Source organism: Schistocerca piceifrons, chromosome 2, assembly GCF_021461385.2.
Source record: "Schistocerca piceifrons isolate TAMUIC-IGC-003096 chromosome 2, iqSchPice1.1, whole genome shotgun sequence".
NCBI lineage: Eukaryota > Metazoa > Arthropoda > Insecta > Orthoptera > Acrididae > Schistocerca > Schistocerca piceifrons.
The window spans coordinates 708,819,236-708,838,624 of NC_060139.1; the positions used below are offsets into that span (position 1 = coordinate 708,819,236).

General features: G+C 40.1%; 1 protein-coding gene across 1 annotated transcript in view; it reads left to right on the forward strand.

Moving 5' to 3' along the window:
- Positions 1-19,389, forward strand: part of LOC124775772 (esterase FE4-like) — an 80,154-nt gene that overhangs the window by 59,728 nt on the left and 1,037 nt on the right. Inside the window, exons 9-10 of the mRNA XM_047250602.1 lie at positions 9,345-9,477; positions 15,051-15,171. Of these exons, the coding sequence (XP_047106558.1) occupies positions 9,345-9,477; positions 15,051-15,171 (254 nt within the window). The remainder of the gene's footprint in view (positions 1-9,344; positions 9,478-15,050; positions 15,172-19,389) is intronic.

Consider the following 19,389-nt stretch of genomic DNA (forward strand, 5'->3'; position numbering starts at 1 on the left):
ACCTAGCAAGTGTGGTGTCTGGCGGTGACACCACAGGTTCCTCATGGAGGCGTAATACCGAACCCATTTTGGACTGAGCCCAACTTTCTGGTCTAGAGCAAACGTTTTGTGTCTATGAGAAAAATCACTGAAGCAGTGACTTGGCACACTGTTGTTCATTTGAAGCTAATTAGACGCTAGTATCACCTAATTTAAGACATCTAAGTGTTTTCTGAGCTGGGTTCCAATAGGGTTTTTGTGTCTTTGGGCAGTGAACTTCAGCAAGTGACTACCTCTTGGTAACAACAAACGTGTACGCGCATTATCTCTGAAATACATCTCTGTTAGATGCAAGTAGAGCTAAATTCCTGTGCAGACAGCACAATTTCAGTTTGTGAAAAAACAGACAGCTGTTTGTAGTGATCCTTCATCTTCTGTGTTTCCAATTTTTCCAAATTATTCGTAAACATTGGACACTAATGTATAACGTTTAGTGTGCAAAGCTTTGCAGCATCTTTTTATACATTTTTATTGCAGAAATAGTAAATGTTAAAGGAACGCCCTAATGTTTGTTAATTATTTAGGGAACTTCAGTCAAATTATCTCAAATTAATACTGTTTTTCATAATTCCGTTACACAAGAAAGTGACAACACAGTCTACGATGGACACATTGCGATACCTAAATCCCTAGATCTTTTGGTAGTTAATGATTTCTACTTCAACATAGCAAATGATTAATGGCATCCGATTCGCTGGTGCTCTAAATTCACCATATAATTTGCTGAACAGAAGCTGAATAACGACCAGTGTTCAACGGTTTCCCAAATATCGAGGTTCACTGCTCCACTGTGAAGAGTCTTTGGTTTTATACAAGCATTTCCCTAGTTTCCAGAGTAAGATTTTCACTCTGCAGCAGTGTGTGAGCTGATATGCAACTTCCTGACAGATTAAAACTGTGTGCCGGACCGAGAGTCGAACTCGGGACCTTTGCCTTACGCGGGCAAGTACTCTACCAACTGAGCTACCCAAGCAGCACTCACGACCCGTCCTCACAGCTTCAATTGTGCCAGTACCTTGTCTCCTACATTCCAAACTTCACAGAAGCTCTTCTGCGAACCTTGCAGAACTAGCACTCCTGAAAGAAAGCATGTTGCGGAGACATGGCTTAGCCACGGCCTGGAGGATGTTTCCAGAATGAGATTTTCATTCTGCAGCTGAGCGTGCGCTGATACGAAACTTCCTGCCAGAGCAATTGCCCGCGAAAGGCAAAGGTCTCGAGTTGGAGTCTCTGTCCGGCACACATTTTTAATCTGTCAGGAAGTTTCAAGCTTCATTTCCCTAGTTTTCAACACGTTTTGTATTAGATCGCTTTATCTCTGTCTCCTTATGTTTAGTACAGTCTGATGAGCTACAGACTTGGAATTTCAAACATAGCTCAGGTCTGGGTGACAGCGCATTATTAACTGACTTCCTTGCCAATCTGATCCGCCTAGCCCCCACAAGGGTGGAGGTGACAAGTGTTGGTAACGCTTAACACATTAGCTGCAGGACTGGCGTGTTGTGTGGGTAGGGTAGTACTGGAATATATTCCAGCTGGTATGCGTGGAACTCCACCATAGCCGCCGTAGCTTTGCCTTCAGTTTTGTATTTACTGCACTCTCCTATCGTTTTATCTATGCACCGTTGGTTTGGTCTCAGGCTTTGATACGCCGGGGTTTTAACTCTTAGATTACTTGTTAGGACTTTGCTATACTGTGTGCTGTTTCCAATGTCCATTTCCTTCTTGTTTTTGTACGCCTGTTCACACTCGGCTAACTGCTATCGAGGCTCCCTGGGCAGCTGACCAGTATGTGCTGGTTCTTTGAGTTATTCCTTGTTCTTCTGAGACTCCAGTCACAATAGTTTGAAACAATAAAAAAATTCTCACCTAAAATCTAAGAAGAAAAAATAATTATTTAAATAAAAATATATTTTTAATATAACACGTTTTTAAATTGAACTAAAAATTATAAAATAACTTTTGCTAGCCCCATACAGATTCCAGATCCCAAACATATACGTCCGAAAATTAGTTAACGTTAATTTTTAATTGCTATGAAAATACTTTTTAAAATTTAAAACGAAAAATGTGGGCCTAATGCAGTGGATAGATGATTGGGGATGCTCTATTCATGCAACAGTTATTATATACTAGCTTATCACGTGTTACTTTGTTTGCATAGACTATATGACCTGCACAGATATTTTTTGTTTTTGTTTCATCAATTTTTTGTCGTTCACAAATTGCAACATATTCTAAGCTTTTCACCCTGATTAAAGTCATAAAATGTGACCTTTCTGAACTTACTTCTGATTAAAAAGGTAGTCTGATAGGTGGCGTATGTTATAGTTAATCATGCCTTTTGTCTTCTTGTGGTGATATACCCACAGAAACTTTCATCTCCCAACACGTGTTTCTCTATATCGAACAGAGAAGTGAAATACAAATTTTCGGAGATTTAGCTTTGAATATTTTTTTATATAATGAAACATTTTCTTAAAAAACTTCGTCCACCATTTCCCCCCTTATTGGTTGAATTTCTAAAAACTGTTGACCACGTGTTCTTACTGTTTGTAAATCGGAAGTGCAATACCAACTTTAATAAAGATAGTTTCTGAAATTTTTTAGCAGTTCTGTAGTAATAATTTATTTACAATAAAATTTATCACACTATTTTACCCTCTTAGTGGTTGAATTTCTAAACATGTTGAATAACGTATTATTTTATTTCTGATTAAGAAACCAAATACCAGTTTTCGTAGGCAGCTTCATATCAATTTCTAATAGCCTTCCATCGCCTGTCTCACCTCTTCCTTAGGAGTAGAATTTCGAACAATCCCTTCTTAAGCGATGCTTACAGTATGAGTTCCACATCCTCCCCAATGTTTAGGTTTGTATCCTGATATGGTCAGGGCCTTGAAGAGTCAGCGATTCAGTCTGTCCCTATTTCATCCTCTTAGAGGGTGAAGTCCCAAAAAAAAATGAAACATGTATTTTTTTCATTTCCTGCCAGGAAGCGAGACACCAGTTCTCAAATATATAGATTTAAAAATGCTTTGCAAATGAAAGATTTTCATAAAACATCTCACTCCCTACTTCAGCCACTAAGGAGCTAAATTTCTAAAAGCAGCTAAATGCATACTTTTCAATTTCTGAAAAATGTCAAATACAAATGTTCATAGATTCATCTTCTAAAATGCATAATGAAACATTTCCATAAAACTTTCATGCCCTATTTCACCCAATAGGGTGAATGGATATTTAGGTTTCCATAGATTCAGGTTTAAAAATGCTTTGTTAATGATTTTCTTCATAAAACATTTCATCCTCTAATTCACCAAATTATGGGCTCAGTTTCCAAGAACACTGACCACATATTCTTTTACTTGTAGCGTAGAGGTCATATAACAATTTTCGTAGTTGTAATATTAAAAACACTTTATTAATTCTTTAATAATGGTATTTTCTAAACCAACTCTCAGCCACCGTTTCACAACCATAGGGCTTAAATATCGAAAAACGATGTTTCTCGCTCTTAGGGGGGAAATTTCTTAAACGGTGATTACAGTATAAGATGAGCATCGTCTACAAATTTAGATTTTCTATCCCTAGCGGTTTGGGCTGTACGACGATATCTTTTATACAGTATATACAATAAAATTGTACAGATAACATGCATCCCACGTATATCTTACAACCATTTTCATAGCTATTAAAGATCCAGAATCGCAAATATGCAGAACTATCTCTATGGGATCAGGAATCTGCGTAGGGCTAGGGGAAATTATTTTATATCTTTTTGTACATATTAAAATAGGTGTTACGTTAAAAAGGTATTTTTATTTCCATAATTTTTAATTGACCTATAAAATTTAGCTCCAATAAGGTAGTCAGCTTTTTCGTGGAGTTGTGCTGTTCGTAATTTGAGTGGTGTTGCAGTTACTACATGGCAAGATATAACATAAATTTCCAGCCAATATCCGTGTTATATTCTAAGCTGAAGATCGGACATGCTGTCAGTTTTGCTGTGTGGCCTTTGGGTCATCAATCGTTGCACAGATAAACTATCACCCGCGAATTATAGATGGATATGTCATATACACGGTGTCCCAAAATAATGTATACACTCGTTGAAACTGAACATCTTTTTCATGAAAGGGGTTATCAATGCCATTTTAGTGGTGTTAGGTGCCTCATGGTCCGACATAAGGTGCTAAGTGTTCAAACTGGTGTCCGTCCATCGCAATACACCGTAGACAGTGACTTAGACTGAGAGACATGCCAACTTTATTGTTTCCAACGGAGTAGCATCACAGGCTTGCTCAATTTGCTCCCTAAGATCATCCAGTGTGTGTTGTCTCGCAGTGTAAACTGCGTTCACGAGAGTACCCCACAGAAAGAAGTCTAGAGGACTTAAATAAGAAGATCGAGCAGGATACTCCACAGTCCCTCTTCGTCCTATCCATCTGGCAGGGAATTGACGATTTCTCAAATGCCATCATATCCACGTGAAAGTGAGGTGGGGCCCCATCCTATTGAAAGTAATAATCTTCTTTCTAAACACAACATTAAGACCAAGAGTTATCATTTCCAACATTGCCAAGTACGGGTCGCCCGTGACAGAGTTGTCAAAGAAGTACGGCCCAATTAACGCCCCAGAAGACAGAGAACACCAGACTGTTACTCCTGATAGATTAACATGCCTTTGCTCTGTTACGTATGGATTCTCCCTGGCCCAGTACACGAAATTATGGCGGTTAGTTGTTCTATCAAGTTGCTTCATCTGACCGAAGAATTCGAACTTGGAAACGTTGCACTTCTTCACATCTTTTAATGAACCACTCATAATATTCGTTTCACCAATCAGGATCATCCTCGTTAAGAGCATGGAGAAGCCTTCGAATGTAAGGATTAAAGTTCTGAGACCGAAAAATTCTATGAACACTGCTTCTGCAGATCCTGATCTCACGAGATCATTGTCTCACAGATTTCTTTGGCGATCGTGTGTATTCCTGCATTACTGCATCAACACTCTCATTGTCTACTGAACGTCTCTTTCGTCAGCTATGTCCATTCGTCATATCGTTAACCGTTCCTTCGACTTCAAACTTGTCTCTGATTCTTGTAATTGTTACACTTGTCGGCCGCGCGGGATTAGCCGATCGGTCTCAGGCGCTGCTGTCATGGACTGTGCGGCTTGTCCCGGCGGAGGTTCGAGTCCTCCCTCGGGCATGGGTGTGTGGGTTTGTCCTTAGGATGGTTTAGGTTAAGTAGTGTGTAAGTTCTTAGGGACTGATGACCTTAGCAGTGAAGTCCCATAAGATTTCACACACATTTGAACATTTTTACTCTTGTCGGTGGTGATCTTCCAAATTCAACTCTCCAGCATCGGCGTAATGCATTCATATTCTCTGTTTTCCAGTAACACTTCAGCACCAATTTACGTTGTTCAAACGATAACGCCATGTTTGCTGACGATCCTGAAACAAAAGAAAGCATTGTTATTTTTCACCGCCTTCTAAATTATTACTCATATAAATTGTATTTCTGTCTTCTTTAATTACAGAGATATTCTGTTTCAAAGAGTGTATACATTATTTTGGGATACCCTGCATATATGGATATGTCATACATAAGAGAGGTAGGTCAATGATACCAGACTACTATCCAGAATTGAATTCCTCATATGTAAATCAAGATTTCGATTTTACGTTGTGTTCCTAAAACCGACAATACACAAACGAAAAAATCGCAGCACCAAAAAGTAATTAATGTAGACTAATGAAATTTGGGGAACATATTTGTCTAGGTAAGTTATGTAAGTGATTCACATAGGAATATCGCAGGTTAGTGTAAGCGTGAGATAAGCCATTGCAAATGTGAAATGTTTGTGCCTTAAAAACCGGTGTAACAGCCATAGTGTTGAATGCAAGCGTACGAACGTGCGTGCATTGTGTTGAACAGGTGCCGGATGTTAGTTTGTGGAACGGAGTTCCATGTCTGTACCACTTGGTTGGTCAATAGGGAAACCGTTAATGTTCGTTGTGCATGACGCTGGGATTGGCGTTCGATGATGTCCCATATGTGCCCCACTGGAGACAGGTTGGGTGATCAAGAAGGTCAAGCCAACCTGTCGGCACTCTGTAGAGTATGTTGGGTTAGAACAGCGGCACGTGGGCGAGCGCTATCCTGTTGGAAAAGACGCCCAGAAATGCTATTCATGAATCGGAGCAAAACAGGTCGAATCACCAGACTGATGTGCAAATCTGCAGTCATGATGCGTGGGATAACCAGGAGAGTCCTCCCGCTGTCATATGAAGTCACATCCCAGACCATATCTCCATGTGCATGTCGAGTGTGTCTCGCACGAAGTCATGTCGGTTTCAGGCCCTCAAATGGCCTTCTTCTAGGCAACACACGGCCATCACTCGAACCGAGTCGGAACCTCCTTTCATGAGAAAACAGAAAAACCTCCATCCTGTCTTCCAACGAGCTCTCGCTTGACACCAAAGAAGTCGCAGATAACGGTGGTTTGCCGTCAGTGGAATGCAGGCTACAGGGCGTGTCGCTTGTAGCTGTTTTTGAAATAACAGATTTTTTACAGTTCTTTGTGTCGCTGTGGTGCCAGCTGCTGTTGAGACTGCTGCTGCGGATGTAGTACGATGCGCCAGAGCCATACGCCTAACACGATGGTCTTACCTCTCGGTAGTGCCACGTCGCGACTGGAGCCCGGTCTTCTTGCGACAGTGCATTCTCATGACCTCGTAAGCCAGCAGTCATGTACGGTGGCTACATTCCTGTTAAGTCTTTCTACAACATCGCAGAAGGAACATCCAACTTCTGGTAGCTGTATTACACAACCTCGTTCACAGTCAGTGAGGTGTTGATAATGACGTCTTTGTCACCTTACAGGCATTCCTGACTGACATGAACTCACCACATCCAATCTCAAACGTAACTAACGCTCACGACCGCGAAAAACCGCATTTAAAACAAACTTTATATGTATGCTCATAGAGACGCTACTAGAGCCAGTCTTACGCGGCTGGCTCGAAATCTTAATAGACATTCATATGTACAAACACGCCTACCAACCTTCGTTTATGTCGCAGAATTCCTTCTTGGTGTTGCGATTTTTTCGTCATTGTGCTGTCGGCAACCCTCATAGCACCATTCGTATTCAGCATTTACACTTATAACTAATACAGGATCGTAAATTAAATAATGTCAGATACATACGAATTTCTACGAGACAGTTTTCGTTAATACTTAATGCTGATATTGGCATTGTTCCTTCGACTAGGATTTGACAGATAATTTTCCCCAATTCGAGCGTTTGCTTTGTCACTAATGAGCTCGACGTCGACAACACATCACACCCAAACATTCCTTGTTTTTTTTTACGATGCTAGATATGAGGTAGGTAGGATATTACAAATAAATAATGTATGCTGAACTCTAAAATTATGCTAGCATCCACATAAAATTTCCTGGCTTATTATGGTAATATACCGTTTGTATTAATCGTACAATCCAATTCATTTTCTACTAGGTCGGTTGATAATTTCCTCAGGTCGAAGAATCTTTAGACGATTTCGTCACAGAGCCGTTTGAGATGCTCCACGTGGTTGCAGAAAAGGCGATTGCAATCAGTCCCCGGAACCATACTGCAAATCGATAGCTGTGCTGAGACCACCGCGTGAGGTTAGCTATCTGGACCGCTTCCGCCAGACCCCAGAAAAACCGAGAAAAGTCTCAGACATGGTGCCATAGACTCTGGTTCTTCTATGGACGAAGAACTCCAGTTGGTTGCAGCCCGCTCTGTCAACCGCTCCTGGATAGGCTCTCCCGCTAGGCGAATGATTTCTCCTGGGTTACACTCCTCGTGCACATTGGATTCCTTCAGATCTGGAGACACGATTTCCACCTGTTTCAGATTCGAGGTGCCTACAAAACGAGTAGCCCCCCTCAACTATGGTGCTATCTTTATTAACTAATGTCTTTGTTTCTGCTTTCAGTCTTCTGACTGGTTTGATGCTGCGCGCAGTGACTTCCTTTGTTGCACGAACCTCCTCATTTCAGAGTGGCACGTCTACCCAACGTCCTCACGTATTTGTTGGGTACATTCCAGTCTCTGTATTTCTCTAATGTTTTTACACTATATGGCCCATTGTTGTACCATGGAAGTTATTTCCAACAAGTCTCTACACATGTCCTATCACTCTGCCCCTTCTTCTTGTCACCGGTGTACATATTTCTTCCATCGCAAATTTCTTCTCAGTCCATCTATTTTCAACATCATGCTGCAGTACCACATCTCAAACGTCTCAGTTCTCCCTATCCCCGGTGTCTCATGGTAGAATATTCTGACGCAACACGTCATTTGTTGCTCAAAAGCGTCCAATAAGAAGTATGTTTTGTCTAGTCTAGAATCGTTTGGAGACAGCTCTTTAAAGAGTTGCGAATATCGACAGCATCCTTGCAGTACATATTATACACTCCCCTATGACGTGTCTTGTAACAATCAACACGGTTTGAACACAACAGTAACATCCATTAATATTATATTAGAAGGAGAAATGATTTTAGAAGTATGCCGTGTGTGTGTACGATATATATATATCCCACGAAACAACTCCAGATCTGCTCTACATTCACAGCCCACAACGGGTGATTGTCAACGACCATATGCGTATTCTGATGGGAATAAGAGAAGGCGAGACCATGTCAGTTGTATTGACAGATTTCAGATTCTGGCAGTCAACGGTCAGATCACTTATAAAAACCCGCGAATGACTACAGACACTAGCAAGACATACTTGTGAAAATTTAGGTTCAACCTAGCTCTCGTGACGGCAAAAATAATTTAAGAAATTAAAAGCACCAAACACAGTCGAACACTGGTGTTTTACCTACAGTCAGGTGCTCAGTATAAGGTAAACCGAATGCAATGAGTTAAAGTGTTTCTGCAGCTCCTCTCATGATTACAAATAGACAACTGTCTCACGAGCGATTCAGCTGACACTTGGATTTATTCGACGCATCTATCTCATTACGCTGTCACAGCACTAGCTGCCTTCTTCTTATCACACACACAATGGCGTGTTGTGCACTGGTGCAAAAGTACTGCGACATCTCTCTTCTTGCATTCAACTGTTCTGTCCAGCACAGATACAATATACTCACACTCAACATCGTTGTCTCAAGCGGTTTATGGCGTCTCGAATAAATGCTATATCTGTGATTTTTTAATACTTTATGTTTAGAAATTTATACCAAAGTTTCAATTTTTTTAGTGTAGTAACATTACCTTCATTTCACAGATGACTTCTCACCTCTACTTCACCGAAGGTGTCGACACCGTCATTAGAAGCATGTCCCGCTTCTCTTCACAGCCGGTGTTCCAGTACGAGTTTACATTCGTCGGCCCTCTCAACGCATATCCAAGTGGCCCAGGTATGAGCATTAATGAAAATCACTTCCTTCTTTTATGTTAAGTGCTCCTCAGGCAAAATGACTTGGAAAAAGTTGAAACATTAGTAGAGATCACTTGATGAATGAAACTCATATAGGCTTCAGTGCTAGTCAAAAGAAACAGGGGATAAGAGAAAATACTACGTGTAACGACACAAAGTCTTATTCCGAATGGAAGCCCATTGTTCTATTTTTATAAACCTTTCATTTGTCTCGACTAAGGTTTTGGTCTGTAATATCATCTTCCGCCAGAGTGGTTGTTCGTGAAAAGTGCTGTTTTACGAAGCAGCGACTCTACAGATATTTTTATATTATACATAAAAATATGAATATCAATCCGTGTAATATTTAAGACATTTTACAGTTGTAGAAAGTTAAAACAACATTCGCACAACAGTACTTGGAAACCAAATGTATGACAGGACTCCGGAAATTAAGTTACACACTTTCGTCCTACACTAAGACCGTTGCTCAACAATAGTGCCACGTTGTCAGAAGAGTGCACATCTTCTGGGTTTCCTCCACCGTTATGTTGTGGTACAGATAACAAGTGCAATCACAGTATGGAAGTGAAAGACGCCCCAAATGTAAATATGGAAACGTAATTCATCGTTGAAGTTCACGTAACTGTGTAGTTATGTTGGACAAAAATCTAAATTCCACGCAGCTTCAGAGTGAAATCCTGGTGATATACGAATCAAAGTTATTATAGGACTCATCCATAGATAAATAATGCCAACAATATGACCAATGCCATACAGACGTGGGTGAAAACGATAGGGAAGGATGGCAGTCGGCATCGACCGCAGACGACAACGTCCAGACAATTGAGGAATTGATACGCAGCAAGAGGGTGATGTTCACACAGCTGTTCTCGAATATCGCTGTGTTCAAGTAGTGGATTTTAATCTTCGGCGAACTGAATGATTGGTAGAGCGTTGGGACCGTTAGTTAGAAAGTCGTGACGATTATGGTAAAATATAGCGTCGGGTATCTGCGTCATTTTCAAATGTAGTGCAGGATTCAATTACCGTCATAAATATATGTTACGAATGTCGTTCAAATTTTGTACTAGAGAAAAAGAAAACGTATACAAATAGTGACGGATATACTATCAATCAATAAACGTCGGAAGGCCCATGCTGTATTGACCAACGTGACAGTCTCCGCTTCCCTATGGATAATTTAAAAATATTCGTCCTAAGAAAATCCTGAATGATTGCCCAAACCAAGTGCTTATTGATTTAGTACTGCTTCCAAGTTATATACCTGATAGTAACACCAACTATCTGAGATATTGGAAGAGAGGTTAAAACTTGAGAGAGATTGAAACTTGATAACTCATAAATTCTTATTTTCTGCTGTAAATAGAACCCCAATGAGTATTGACACTGAATATTGACACTCGCATCTATGAAAATAGTATACAGAAATAAACTTGAACAATACACTCTAATTATGACCGAGAACAACATAGCAGGTGAAGAGTCCAGAGAATGTCAGAATCTACTGGAGAAAGAACACAAACAAACAACATTTATGTAGATTCACATGCAGGAATCTTTGTGAAAACGATTAGAATATTACAAAAAAATGAGAAAGTGAACACATGTATAATCTGTGTCTTCTTCATCACTACCTACAGTTGACTCAGACAAAGGATAACAGGAATTGCACAGTTTGAAGGATATAATCCCATGAGTCACATGAGTCATCAGTGAGGGACTAGGTAACGAGAAAAATTAAGAAAAACCCAGAAATTAAAAATTCGGCATCATAGTGAGCATACTGATGATAAGAGTGTTTTAAATAGCAATTAATTTCTTCTAAACATACTGTTGGATTAGGGAAGGTCTGTTCCCAATATTGATTATAATGTATACGGCCGATAGGAAGTAGGTTATAAAATAATAAATACTTTAAATTCGACAAAATAAGACAAAACTCGTGTTAGTAACTTTAAAGGAGTGGAATAAAGAAAATATGCGTCACAAATGCACAACAAAGAAACGAACTACTTAAAAAATGGATAATACAGACATGGTATAACTGACAAAAACCCTAAAATCCTTTAAGAAAAGAGATTGGCCAAATTTGCACTGCAAAAATTTACGGTTGTAGTGTACATGTCAGGATGGTAGCATCCGGGGTGTTTTTCCTACGTGTAAAATGATAAATGCCAGGATTCAGGAAAGAAGTGGGTCCTATTCCCAAGAACTACCACTAAGGGATACAATGTTCGTAAAATCTGGTTAAGGCCGCGGAGTGAACCGCACATGGTACGGAAGGAGCATTTCGTCCTCAATAGAAAGCACTGGTGCACAGGTGCAGAGGGTAAGGAAGCTGATAGGCAAGAGGACGACCCACTGTGGCGGCCGCCAACTCACCAACCCTCTTGCGAGCCTCACGTGGCGGGACCCGGTCCTCCCATTGGTGGGGTTGTTGCAGGAAGCTGGCGCCTCCCGCTCAGCAATAGCGTTGTGGCGTCTCTAATTCAGTGTAATAGCGTAGGAGCCAGCCAAAAGTACTGCGTAGTAGTTTACGTAATTGTTCACGCCACTGCCCGAGGCTAAGTCAAAAGGATGGAAGTAAGATATAACAATTTTTTTTACCATATTTACTCCATACCATGTACAGTAGCAATAATGAAGGGCAGGGGTTCTCCTACGTTTACGTTTAGTATAACTGTTCAATAAATGTTGGAAGTAGTGCAGTACATCTCAAAACAGTAAAAAATAAAAACTGATATTTAATATTTTAAAAAATTGGAAAAAACCAGTGTGGCAGTGAGTAGTGACTAAGCCATCTGGATTGTGTCTATAGCATAGGTGAAATAATACTTAATAAAAAGGTTAAAGTGCATAAAGGGACAGCTGATTAGCAAAAAATAAATGGGTGGTAGGAAAAGCTGCTCAATAACCGACAGAGTATTTAGAATCCTACACTGAAAGCCATGTGCAAAAAATATTAGAGGGGGAAAAATACGTCCTTTTAGACATCGAAAAAACTATTATTGGCCTAAACAGCAACGAATCCAGGCATACTCCTTTCCGTCTGATACCGCAAATTAAAAGATGATACGAAAATACGAGCACAGTATTAGAACTGGGGGAAATATTACTGAGTAATGTAGGTGTAAAACAAGCAATCATTAACACTCTCGTCATTTAACGAAACTGAGAAAATGAATCTTATGAAGCAATCTATCCAACAGCAGCCCTATGAACTTTCGAAAGTATACAATGTAGGTTTATTTTCTTACGATTAACCCAAATTTTCACTATGTATTCACACACTAAGTACACGAAGAACAAAAAATTAAATTTCTTCTAAGAAAATGAAATAGACCTTAATGGGTTCTCAGCCAAGAACAACTAAGTTTGTAGTTAACAGTGCAATAATAGAACAAGTTTAAAGCACCTGGGATTCGAAATAGGCTGAAACAGAAATCATAAAACTTGAGAATCGAAGTTGAGAGCGACAGATATTAATTATGCCCTCTAAGTCAGTGGCTGCCCTCAGGCTCACATGAATAGGATATTAACAACAAGCAGAGAAGCAGTGAATAGGCACGAGAAATGAGATTATGTGTTAAAAGCTGTATAAGAGCAAACAGGATTTTAAGTGAATAATAAGGCAGAAAATACAAATACAGGATGTTTGTTTTAACTCGATACAACTAAATACCTCGCAAAAGATGCATCGTGTAAAAAATTGTATGAAAAGAAGTGAAAAGTAAATGTTAGTAAAGAGGACACCTGTCTGTGCTACAACTGACCATCTCATAACCATTCCTCCTACGTGGACGGGTCAGGTTTGTATTTTCAAATTGGAATTCCCAATTTTATTGTTTATTCGGATTCTACAGAAAAAGTACGCACTGTTTATTCACACCATGATATTCCATTCGTGATAAATGCCGCAATAATCGACAAAAATCAAGTGTTCCTGTTTTTGCCATTAAGAACCATCTCATTTAATTCTACATTTCATTTACGATGTAATTATAAACTATTCTCTTCTAACGGTTGATACTGATGTTAAAACGTTACCTGAGTACTATACAAATAACGTGGCCTCACAGTGACTTCTCTAGCAAATAATCTACTTGCATGATGAGGCAGTTTTGTGTTCCCTACGGGGTTGATTGTAGTGAGTCCCCACACAGTCCGAATGTTTAATTTCGTTGGCCGCCCTCAAACATCGCCATCAGGGTGAATGATTTCATCGTGTATTTCCATCCAACCTCCGTCACTCTCACGCTGGCCGTTACAGGCGAAACGGGCGAAATTGTAATTAACGTAAAATGTTCATGAAGTGATAGTGACAGGCGTACCTGCCATGCATACTCGGCGAAGTCAATGGGGTGAAACAAGGAATCTCACAGGAATCAAGCACCTCACTTCAACGATGTGAGGTAAGGGGACTCACAGGTATCAAGCAGCCTGGCGAACACAGAAAACTCTTTCATTCACACCGTTGCTCCCGGATCGCTAAGTATAGTTTCCTAGCAGACACTGAAACGGCTAACCACACTGTATATTACAGTCAAATTCACACCACTAGAGTAAATTTCAACTTAAATATCAACTGTCAGAACACAAAGGTTTACTAATTTTTTCATAACGTGGGGCCACAGTCATTAATATTTATTTAATATCAGTTCCGCCATTAATTAGACTGTTTTTTATTTGCAGTGTTACATTACACGATCATGATTTCGGCTTTAAAGTGCCATTACAACTGGTTTAATGTTATACAGTGCCTAAGATGGCATACTGTCGTATTTAAAACAGACAATGTGTACATAGTGCCATATTAGGCACTGTATAACATTAAAAAACTTGATAATGGCACTTTAAAGCCGAAATCATGATCGTAAAATGTAACAGTGCAAATAAAAAGCAGTCTATTGGCGGTACTGACTTTATAGTAAAAAAAAAACAAAGGTTTGCGTTTACAAAGCATATGAAATGTACAGTCAGATCAATCAATATAATTTCTCGATTACAGCGCCATCTACCATGAATAGAAAATAATGGTTGAAAATACAAAGTTGACCCCTCCCATGGAGGAGGAGTGGTTAGCAGATAGCCAGATGTAGCATAGACGTCCCCATTGCCTCTATTACCTTTTCACTGAAACATTTTTGCTTCGTACCATACGCCATTTTCGAGATATTTAGATGTCTCAAGTTAAAGAAGACACCCTCTATAATGCCTCGAATTAAAAATTATCTGGTGTGGAATGAGGGTCTGGTAAGGATGGATGGAGTCAGGCTGTCCTCAGAAAGCTAAAGATTAATAATACACAGGCAAAAGAAAAATGACAAAGCCACACAACTTTAACGGACTATACTGAAGTGAACGAGAAGGAATATTAAAAATGAAAATTAGAACCATAAAAAGAAAGCTTCAAATCTGGTTTAAATGTTAGACAGAGCTTCTATTTATGTTGTGCATACCAGTGGCAGTGTTATGGAGAAATGCAGAGCTAAAATGTAAATAAACAGAAGCACTACATAAATAATGATACTGGATGTTTTATATTCACAGGGGCAGCTCACGCTGACGACGCGAGTTACTTATTCTTTTCATCAGACCTCGACCCCACATCGGATGGCGCTATTATTAGGGATCAAATGACAGCAATGTGGGCCAACTTCGCTAAATACGAGTAAGTAATATTTTTGTTACACATTACATTTGTTTTTTGAAAGAATGGTTGCTAAAAAAGCAGTCAAATAATTTGTATATAAATAATATTATAAAATGCAGGGTGCCAGAAACTGACACATTATTCTTTTTACAGAACATCTTAACCACAGAGATCACACTGCTGCATTAGTAAGCTGTAATTGAATAAATTATAAAAAATAGTACGCAGTGGCATAGCTCATCATTAGCGGTAATTAATGACACGTAGCTTTTACAAGTAATGGAATCCATCGTCACAATTCTTTAACACAGACATCATCAACTCGATGAACTGGCTCTTCAGCACATAGCTATCTATAGAGATAGCATCACATCACTGTACATGGTGCATAACTCATCTTTGTGCAGACATACTTGGCGTTACTTCATATCTAAGCTGCATAAATAATTCTGTATGGCACATCAGTGCCGTGTAGTTTAACTTACGAAGAGGCGCCCAGTATCGATCTTCTTCTGTCCACGGCCATTCACGCAGTGACATACGAATTACCTTTGGACTAATGGTCACCATCACCCTCGAAGTAGTTCCCATCCGCACGTACACACCGGTCCCAGCGTTTCTGCCAATGGTCAAACGTTTTCAGGAAGTCCCGTTCGTTGAGGGTGTTTATCAATGCCAGCGATGCTTCTGGAATGCTCTCTAGAGTGTCGAACCGACGGCCTTACTACTTGAGTTTCAGTTTTGGGAATAGCGCGAAGTACGGTGGATGGGGTGCCACCGTCATGTTGTTTTTTGCCAAAAAGGTCCTGGTGAGGAAGGACGTGTGACAGGGCGCATTGTCGTGATGCAGCAGCCAGTTCCCTTGACGCCGAAGTTCGGGCCGTCGTCGCCGCACGTTTTCATAGAGCCGTCGCAAAACGCCACTGTTTGGTTGGGTGGGACGAATTCTTTGTCCACAATTCCCGTGGTATCCAAGAAAACGATGATCAAGCTCTTCCCTTTGCTCTTCACCTGTCTCGCTTTTTTGGGTCTTGGAGAGCCCAGGTTCTTCCACTGGGACGATTGTTGCTTTGTCTCTGGGTCATAACTGTAAATCCAGTCGGCGATGGTAATCCGTGACAAGAAGACTGGATCATCAGATGCAGTCTGACGAAGGTCCGTAAACACTTTAACAAACTGTGCCTTCTGATCGGCAGTCAAGATACTACGCACAAATTTTGCAGCGACACGATGCATGCCCAATTCATCAGTCAACATTCGTTTACATATACCAAACCAATACTCACCTTATGTGCAAGGTCTTGAATGGTTCGACGTCGATTGCACGAACCAATTGCTGAAGTTTGGCAACAATGTCTGGCATTGTGCGGCTAATGGGCCTTCCAGTGTGAGCATCATCTTCGACGTCTGTATGGACGGCCCTTTACCGAGCATGCCACTCAAAGGGAGCATGCCACTCAAACACACGCGTACGGCTCATGCTCTGTCCCGTAAACACTTGTTGAATCATTGCAAGGGTCTCTGCAGCATTTTTCCCGATATTCGCTCAGAATATGATACACACGCGGTGTTCTGCTCGCGTATCCATCGTAAAATCGCCACACGCCGAACACAGAGTATTACAAAAATCACTGTGGACACGCAACACGTCCTCCCAGCTGAATGCCACTCTGCACACTGACTCATCAGATATGCAGCTCTCGCCACCTACTCCTACTATCCAGATGGCAGCACCAAACCCGAAAACTTTGGAATCCACCTTGTATATGACTGTGGTGATTAGGTCTCCACAATGGGGGCTAAGGGGAGGCTCATGCCCCCTCCTGAACTCAGTCCGTATAGATGGTATGGATTACAAAGTTCATGCGCATTGGTACCAATAATTGTTTGTGACTACACTAAATCGCAGATGTAGGGGTGTCGATCCGATTTTCTTATATCTATTTCTTAAGTATATATAAAATTACAATGTTAGATTCTTACCTGCTCTTGGAAAAATTTATGCAGATGTCCATGCTATACTCGAATATGTTTGTAATTCATTGATGTGAAAGGGGATGCATATTATCAAGCCCCTAACTTTCAGTCAGGTGACGAGAATCTGTACTAAATTCATTTGTACTTAAGATATGTATCGTTTGAAAATTTAAATGTTAACCCAGATTAGGGCGTGTAAACGAATGATTGTTAGTTATTCTGCAGTAACATCAAATTAAAAGACTTGAACCACTGTGAAGGGAAGCCAGTGACCTCTGAGGTTCAGTTCCTTTATAAATATTCCTTCAGATACCAATAAATGGGAATGAAAGAAGTGCATTGTGATACACAAGGGGCAATCACAACAGATAAAACATAATCGCGCCGCATTGTAGCTAAATGTAATGGCTCATTGTGTGGAAATGGATGAAACGTGAAACGGCGCCAACATTGAGTATAAAATTTATAGGATTGAGAAACCCGCTGATTTGTAATTACTGCACCCCTTGATGAAGTAATAGACTCAGAAACTAGTTGCTCTAACAAAACATCATTTACATCTGAAGCGGATTTTTCAGTCACATCAACATTATCCTCAGCTGTGTTTGTTAACCATATCAGTCTTTACGCACCGAGTGTAAAGGGAAGGACCACTTGTTAGAATCTTCAGGTCCACAATGATTATAAGATCGGTGTATCTTCAACCAAATTAACTTAATTTCTACTTGCGGTTGGTAAGTTGATGCAACATAGGAAGCAAACAAACATTCCTGTACGAGCAAATCTGAGACTGCACTGGATTCTCTGAATCTGCCAAGTGGAAGCGCCCGTCCTGGTTGGTCAAGTTTGTCTTTCAATACAAATTTCAATTAACTTTGACCATAGTATTCGAAATAGTTGACCCATTGGCGGCAGAGCGAATGCTGTCGTAATGAATTTAAATTCAGTGGAAATACACACATCAGCCACCACAGATTTATTTGACAAAGGATGAAGAGTGTGTATCATGTTCAGTACACCATAGTTGAACAGGACGTATGCTTCATTCTGCGTTTTATTTACCGCATCAGCGGCAAATTTAATATAGTACTACGTACATTTATCCAATAACTCTATGAAGATGTAGCGAGGTCTCTTGTGAGTGAGTTTTGAAGTGACGTCTGTAATGCTTCAAATTTCTGATAATGTTGCGTCTTTATAACTCTTGTGATTTTATCGCCAGCAAGCGGTGTATTGTATTGCGGCGACAACAGGTAACTCCGCAAAAATTTCGCTGAAACCCAACTACTAAATCATTGTATGACATCTATTTGGTATTAAAACTCGGACTTCTCTGTTCATCCTTATGATAGGAAAATACTAATTCAACACTTTTTTTAACGATAACTGCTCACTTTTATGTCTTTCTTAATTTCATCGGAAATTAACACTTAAAAACGGGAAAACCGGGGTCTGCTATTTATTGTTGTAAAATAGTCATATTAGGTGCATTAATTAAGTCACCCACCAATCACAATTTGCTCTATAAAAATTTGAGCCTAAATCTAATGCATCAATCCTTACTGCGCATTTGACTTACTATACATTTATATCGACATTTCGTTTATCGACATTTAATTCTAAAATGACACGACAAAAAGGACATGCAAAACAGCATCAAGACCTACTCTAAAAGGAGTGCTGAAAAATAATGCCTCTGGAATTTTATGTGAAATCTCTTAAATATTGTTAAATAAAACAAGCATTATTAACATGCCGCATATGCATTCTTCATGTCCACATATTTGCCGTCCTCTGCCGATAGAGAGCTCCGAATTGTAGCTTCTAACATGGATGTGTGGAACCTAGCTATGTCGTCGCGTGAGAAAGAGCGTCCTGTAATCGAGTTTGGAATTTAAAGAGTTCGTTTGGAAAATATCCTCTCCTTCAGCATGACAATCACAGACCACATGCGAGCTCTGCAACATCTAAAACAATTCGACGCCTTGGCTTTACTGTCATCGATCATCATCCATATAGTGTCAACTTCTCCCCACACGATTTTCATCTGTTTCCAAAACTTACAGACTTCACTTTGACAGTGATGTAGCGGTGCAAGTAGAGGAGACGCTGTGGCTCCTTCAACAAAGACAGACATTTTGCAACGATGGTACCAACAAACAGTTCTCTCGTTGGGAGGATTGTGTTCGTCGGCAGGGTGATTATGTTGAGAAATAAATATGTATGTACGAAGAATGAATGTGCAAACTGTTAATAACA